This window comes from Oreochromis niloticus, linkage group LG8 (assembly GCF_001858045.2).
Source record: "Oreochromis niloticus isolate F11D_XX linkage group LG8, O_niloticus_UMD_NMBU, whole genome shotgun sequence".
Classification (NCBI taxonomy): domain Eukaryota; kingdom Metazoa; phylum Chordata; class Actinopteri; order Cichliformes; family Cichlidae; genus Oreochromis; species Oreochromis niloticus.
The window spans coordinates 27,896,844-27,904,128 of record NC_031973.2 but is presented as its reverse complement, the minus strand read 5'-3'; the positions used below and the strand labels follow the sequence as shown (position 1 = coordinate 27,904,128).

Here is a 7,285-nt window from a genome sequence, read left to right as displayed (position 1 = left end):
TCAACCATCCAAACCAATGGACAGTGCACAAGAGAAGTGAAGAAGAAAGGGCAGGTAGGTTGAAGTGGGTGGAGATGAGTGTCAGGCATGAAAGGGAAGGTTTACAAGATGGTACTGAGACCTGCTGTGATTGGTGGTTTGGAAATGGTGAACCTTCAAGTGGCAGAATTGAAGATGCTAAAATTTTCACTGTGTGACAAAGACGGTCAGGAAAGAAGAAAAAGCTAATATTTCCATTTGGATTCTTTAGTTTGGTCCTGTTTGTGGTTTCTTTTCCTCTGTTCTCTGCTCTGCTACAGGTCTCTTTCCATTAAATGGTAGTTCTTCCTCCCCACTCTTTCCATTGTTTTAATCTGATGTTGGAGCGTCTGATTTCATGGGTTCTTTCATTTTATTGTGTCCTTCCTGTACAGTTTCCCCCTGTATCACCCTCAAGATGACAGTTGTTGTGAATTGTCACCATATACAGTGGCTTGCAAAAGTATTCGGCCCCCTTGAACTTTCCCACATTTGGCCACATTACAGCCACAAACATGAATCAATTGTATTGGAATTCCAGGTGAAAGACCAATACAAAGTGGTGTACACGTGAGAAGTGGAACGAAAATCAAACATGATTCCAAACATTTTTTACAAATAAATAACTGCAAAGTGGGCTGTGCGTAATTATTCAGCCCCCTTTGGTCTGAGTGCAGTCAGTTGCCCATAGACATTGCCTGATGAGTGCTAATGACTAAATAGAGTGCACCTGTGTTTAATCTAATGTCAGTACAAATACAGCTGCTCTGTGACGGCCTCAGAGGTTGTCTAAGAGAATATTGGGAGCAACAACACCATGAAGTCCAAAGAACACACCAGACAGGTCAGGGATAAAGTTATTGAGAAATTTAAAGCAGGCTTAGGCTACAAAAAGATTTCCCAAGCCTTGAACATCCCACGGAGCGCTGTTCAAGCCATCATTCAGAAATGGAAGGAGCATGGCACAACTGTAAACCTACCAAGACAAGGCCGTCCACCTAAACTCACAGGCCGAACAAGGAGAGCGCTGATCAGAAATGCAGCCAAGAGGCCCATGGTGACTCTGGACGAGCTGCAGAGATCTACAGCTCAGGTGGGGGAATCTGTCCATAGGACAACTATTAGTCGTGCACGGCACAAAGTTGGCCTTTATGGAAGAGTGGCAAGAAGAAAGCCATTGTTAACAGAAAACCATAAGAAGTCCCGTTTGCAGTTTGCCACAAGCCATGTGGGGGACACAGCAAACATGTGGAAGAAGGTGCTCTGGTCAGATGAGACCAAAATGCAAAACGCTATGTGTGGCGCAAAACTAACACTGCACATCACTCTGAACACACCATCCCCACTGTCAAATATGGTGGTGGCAGCATCATGCTCTGGGGGGGCTTCTCTTCAGCAGGGACAGGGAAGCTGGTCAGAGTTGATGGGAAGATGGATGGAGCCAAATACAGGGCAATCTTGGAAGAAAACCTCTTGGAGTCTGCAAAAGACTTGAGACTGGGGCGGAGGTTCACCTTCCAGCAGGACAACCACCCTAAACATAAAGCCAGGGCAACAATGGAATGGTTTAAAACAAAACACATCCATGTGTTAGAATGGCCCAGTCAAAGTCCAGATCTAAATCCAATCGAGAATCTGTGGCAAGATCTGAAAACTGCTGTTCACAAACGCTGTCCATCTAATCTGACTGAGCTGGAGCTGTTTTGCAAAGAAGAATGGGCAAGGATTTCAGTCTGTAGATGTGCAAAGCTGGTAGAGACATACCCTAAAAGACTGGCAGCTGGAATTGCAGCAAAAGGTGGTTCTACAAAATATTGACTCAGGGGGCTGAATAATTACGCACACCCCACTTTGCAGTTATTTATTTGTAATAAATGTTTGGAATCATGTATGATTTTCGTTCCACTTCTCACGTGTACACCACTTTGTATTGGTCTTTCACCTGGAATTCCAATAAAATTGATTCATGTTTGTGGCTGTAATGTGACAAAATGTGGAAAAGTTCAAGGGGGCCGAATACTTTTGCAAGCCACTGTAGATACAACTGATTTGAATTGTACAGAACTGAATGAGATCAAGTGACTCCCATGATTCCAAAGTAGAATTGTTGTTCCCAAGCTGCAGCCTCGGAAGTTTCTTGACAATACAGTTAACATAGAAAGGATCTCTTCTGTGGCTCCTTACTGAGTCCTCACCACCTCGAACAAGGTGGTGAGGGTGCTGCATGTTGCACAATAATAATAATTTCATTTAAAATGTGGACAGTGTAAGATGGAAGCAGATAATCTGCTGAGGCAACTCCATAGATGATGTGGGGTCCAGTGTTTTTGGAGCTTAAACCATACAAAGAAAGCTAAGCTTCACTTTAAACACTAATTTCACTGTAAAGCAAATATTTTAGGCCAATCACAATCATTTGGAGCACACCTGAACACCCGTATCTAACTGAAGACCAACTGAACTTTTTAATTGCATGAAATAATTCCTTTATAGATGACAAATGATGTGGTTTTCACTTATGTCTACTTTAGTACACAGTAAACATTAGTGTACAGCAAAATTTACAAATCTTTTTTTTTTGTAAACTTAAGTCGATAAGTATTTGGATAATGACACTGTGTTTGCCATGTGCACCACCACTGCAGAGTGAACTTTAAAAAATCAATTTGTGACTAACATACAGATTTTCAGCTTTAAATCAAGAGGTTTAACAGAAGCACTGTGTCAACTTTTTTTGGTATTAAAGCTATTTTTATAAATAGTCTCACATTTTCAGAAGCTCTAAATAATTGGGTAAGTGACTGACAAGCACTTTTTACTTGATGACTGTCGTTATTTCAGATAAACAGACTCCAAATCTCTTAATTTGCTAGTTTTTCACTGGAACTGTCTATGAGGTCCAAAGAGATGTTGATGCATATGACGAATGATGTTGTGTATAAATTAGGGGGGGAAAAAAAATGGAGTGGAGTGCTTGGTACAATACAAGACTTATGGCACATTAATAACCTTCATTAATAACTCAGTGGGACCGTGGAAGACAGCACAAGTTATCATGAAGTGTGGAATATATAAGTCCATTATATACTAATGGGCTGTTCCCACTGCTGTTCTGCATACACCTCAATCCCCTAAGCTGACACATCACTGTGGTTCAGTGACCATGAACCACCACCTGCACAGTGGATGACGTCAAGTTGTATGTTAAGGGTGAGTGAAACATCGACTCACGGATCCACTCATCTGCAGCAATGAGCTCAGGATGTAATTGACAGAACTGTGGCCAAATGGCTGCAACAACAGGGAAGGTGATCTGGACTGAAGGGTCGGAGTTGACAGGACGCAGAATTGCAGACATACAGGACAGCTACAAGTACCTGGGTATCCCAGAGGACAACAGGAACATGATGAAGATGCAGGAAGGTAAGCCACAGCCTCCAGAAGAATAGACAAAACCATTCAAGTTTCTTTTTCAAAACGGTGGCTACTCATTTTTTATAGTCTACTTAAATGATGTAGAAATACAGGAGGTCGAAATGCTATTTATTTGCTAAATTTATATTTGTCATATTTGACTTTAAAAGATGGTTAAGAAGTTGACACTAAATAGTCATTGATATAGCCAAGCTGTTTAAACAGTCTGTGAAATATGCTCCATCCATCTTTTTCTGCCTATCCGGGGTCGGGTTGTGGGGGCAGCAGTCTAAGCAGAGAAGCCCAGACCTCCCTCTCCCTGACCACCTCCTCCAGCTTGTCCGTAGGAAGGCGTTCCCAGGCTGGCCGAGAGATATAATTTCTCCAGTGTGTCCTGCGCCTTCTGCAGGGCCTCCTCCCGGATGGACATGGCCGGAACCCCTCACCCAGGAGGTGCCCAGGAGGGATCCTTGTCAGATGCCCGAACCACCTCAGATGGCTCCTTTCGATGTGGGGGAGCAGCAGCTCTACCCCGGCCCTACCCTGTCTCTAAGGGAGAGGCCAGCCACCCTTCGGTGGAAGCTCATTTCTGCCGTTTTTATCCGCGATCTCGTTCTTTCGGTCACTACCCACAGCTCGTGACTATAGGTGAGGGTAGGAACGTAGATCGGTGAACTTTTCAAGTTTTTCTTAGATGACAGTTTTGACTGAAGCATTACCATTTACTGTGTTGGAATTATGTTACAGGTGCACCATCACTATGAAATAAACTGAAAATATACATGTCATCAACATACACAACCCAGACTGATGACTGTGACTTACTAATGGCTTTGTTTAGTCCAGGGGTGGGGGAACTCCAGGCCATGAGGGCCGGTGTCCTGCAGATTTTAGTCCTTGATCTGACATAACTGATTTACATTTCTAAATTATGTCCTCAACATGTCTTGAAGTTCTCCAGAAGCCTGGTACTGAACTAATCATTTGATTCAGGTCTGTTGACCCAGGGTGAGATCTAAAACCTGCAGGCTACTGGACCTCGAGGCCTGGAGTTCCTCACCCCTGGTTTACTGTAAATGCCCTCTGCTGGCAGGGACCAAAGCGGCCAGCAGAGGGAGCAATCCGACCAACGTAACGTTCGAGCACGCACACTACACACATACACGCTCCTGTGCAGCTCCTCCCCCGACGAGCGTGAGCCATCCAATGAAAGAGGAGTTCATCTATGCGTTGCCTTTCTCTGCTCACACAGTACACACACACACACACACAAGCACAGCCAGCCTCGGCACACAGACGTTGTACGAGCCTCACCGTGTGAACACTAACCATGGCTGAAGGAGGAGAAGGCGAGGATGAAATCCAGTTCTTGCGTACTGTAAGTGTCTCTCTGCTGCTTCTGGAGCAAAATACCGGTGCTGCAGTGAGTGTTCACTGCGTCTTTCTGCTCGGCTCTGTGAGTGTGTGTGCGTGTGTTGTGATGTGGGCTGGGAGTTTACCGCATTAAGGGATGACAGCTCCTCCACATTGAAGTCACTGGTCAGGGAGTCCGCATCATGCTGACAGGAGATCAGATGGTGGAAGAGGCGTGAAAACGCACTAACAGAAAGACAGGACAAGCAGATGAGAGGTGGAGAACGGTGTGTGATGCTGCTGTCATTGTTCATAAAAAGGAGCTGAGCAGCTTGCAGTCTGCGCGGCGGCGCTGGTGTTGTGTATTGGGTGGATGCGGGGCGCAGTGCGGTGCAGACTGGCAGCATGAAGCCTGCAACATCTGCTGCACTTCATTCCAGCAGGACTGGACGTCCCTCTTTGGAAGGCTCATGCGGTGAAATCAGTCAGTCATCTGGTCTACATGAGAGGAGGTGTTGCTTTACTAAAAGTTGCACGTGAATGATCGCGCGAGCTCAGAGTATTTTCTTTCTTGATGAAGGGAACAGATGGTCTGATATACCTGCACAGAGCATCTTAATTAATATGCATTCGTGTTAATGTGTAGTTTTAGTCTGCGTGCTGCATTTCTGGCCTGGACTGAGATTATTCCAACGCTAGCAGATCTGTTTTGCTTGTTTTGGGAATTGTCGCTGACATAATGTTGCCATCATATTGCTGATGACTGCAGTAGTACCAAGATGCAATGAGCTGATACTAGAAAACCCTTGGAACCAGTTGAAGTTTTTGGTAGGAAAATGTGAATAGATGGGCAGTCGCTGTCTGTCCTGTATCCAGGTGAGGTTAATTTTGGAGCTAAAATTGTTCATATGCTCTATCAGTCAGATTAATGTGTATTATGTGAATAGAGTCAGACCCAAAGTTCAAAGCCAAAAGCTTTTATATGCAGAATTTACATGTTCTCCCTGTGTGTGTTTCCTTTGAATATTCTGACAATCAAAAGACAAAAACATGTTAGATTAACTCAAGAGCCATCTAAAAGCCTCCAACCAATACAGGATTTTTAAGACCAAGTTTATAAAAATACCAAGCCTCTGCTTGGGGTGGGGGACTTTTGTTGTTCTTTATTTCATCAGTCAGTCATGTAACAGAATCCCAGAAAAGCACCACAGACGAGGTGGCACACAAAACATAAATGTTGGCTGCTGCTCACTGGTGACAGCGTGATGGTCAAAAGGCTGAATATTGAGGAATCAGGGGTTCATCGTGTTTTAGAATTAGCTGCAAAAGACAGACTGTTACAGGATTACTTCAGTAGTTGAGCCTTTTTAGTCTTTTCTCTTGGGGTTTCTATCCATGACAGTTTTTGAAGCTTATTTAGGGATGTATGTAGATGAGCTATTACTGTATGTCACATTTGTGCCATAAAAACTCGGAAAGTAATAACACACCCATTAACATAGCTAACTGAAATATCATTTCACTCCTCAGCTGTAAAAGGCCGATGGGATATTGCTGTCACCCTGCTGGGCAGCATGGACAGTTTGTGAATAACTTGCAGGATTATGAAATTCATACCATACGTGCATCTAGTAGGAGGCTGAGGGACGAGAGACCAGAGCCAGTGTTTAACAGTCACTCAACATCACATTGCACTAAAATAAGTACTAAGTACTACTCATTGTGATATATCAAATTCATTATGGTAAAATATTGTATTATTCTTCTCAACAGTAAAATATTTTGCCTGATTGTTATTTTTATCATTGTTTTTCTTTCAAAAACCAACACAAATGTTTTTATAGAAGCTGATAGTCAGTCAGCAAGATGGCAGCAGCAGAGTCACATGACAAGTCAGACAATCTTTGGCTTTCATGTATTTTGACTTGAAAACTATCAGTTTTATTCCTAATTTAATTCCTTCAAAATCAATATGATTAGGTTAAAAAGTAAATAAATAAATCAAGACAAGTCTTTGCATTTATATTGACAAGTAAGGCTGTCAACTGTACTAAACTGGCATACAGTATTCACACTTCAGCATTCAAACAGAAACATTTCAACATGTCACATCTGGTCACGAACCACTCTGTAATATTTTAAATGTTTATTATTATTATCATTAAAATATAATATTAAACATTATATAATACCAGTGTTACTATTACATAATAATATTGAAGAGAATCATATATTGTAGCCCACATACGAGGGCAGTGTTTTCTGCCACATCCAACTGATATAAGATTTGAATATTAGATTGAAAATGATTCCTACACAAATATAACATCTTTATAATAAAAAAACAAATTTCTTGTTTAGACGTATCCAGACTGGCTGTTTTATTCGGACCGTCTGTTTAATCAAGTCTACATTGCGCTGCCAGTGATTCTAATTTTAAAAAAGCTTATATCTTACCAGGTTTTGTGGAAATTGTAGGGAAAGTTGCATATTTTACTTT

At 42.4% G+C, this 7,285-nt stretch overlaps 1 protein-coding gene and 1 long non-coding RNA gene across 2 annotated transcripts in view; one reads left to right on the top strand and one right to left on the bottom strand.

Moving 5' to 3' along the window:
• The window catches only part of LOC112847685 (uncharacterized), a 43,694-nt gene that overhangs the window by 1,158 nt on the left and 35,251 nt on the right, over positions 1 to 7,285 (bottom strand). The window contains exon 3 of the long non-coding RNA XR_003221403.1: positions 4,932 to 5,031. This is a non-coding gene — a long non-coding RNA (uncharacterized LOC112847685). The remainder of the gene's footprint in view (positions 1 to 4,931; positions 5,032 to 7,285) is intronic.
• ryr2a (ryanodine receptor 2a (cardiac)) overlaps positions 4,679 to 7,285 on the top strand; it is a 267,874-nt gene continuing 265,267 nt past the window's right edge. Inside the window, exon 1 of the mRNA XM_025909791.1 lies at positions 4,679 to 4,810. Within this exon, the coding sequence (XP_025765576.1) occupies positions 4,763 to 4,810 (48 nt within the window). The 5' untranslated portion in view covers positions 4,679 to 4,762. The remainder of the gene's footprint in view (positions 4,811 to 7,285) is intronic.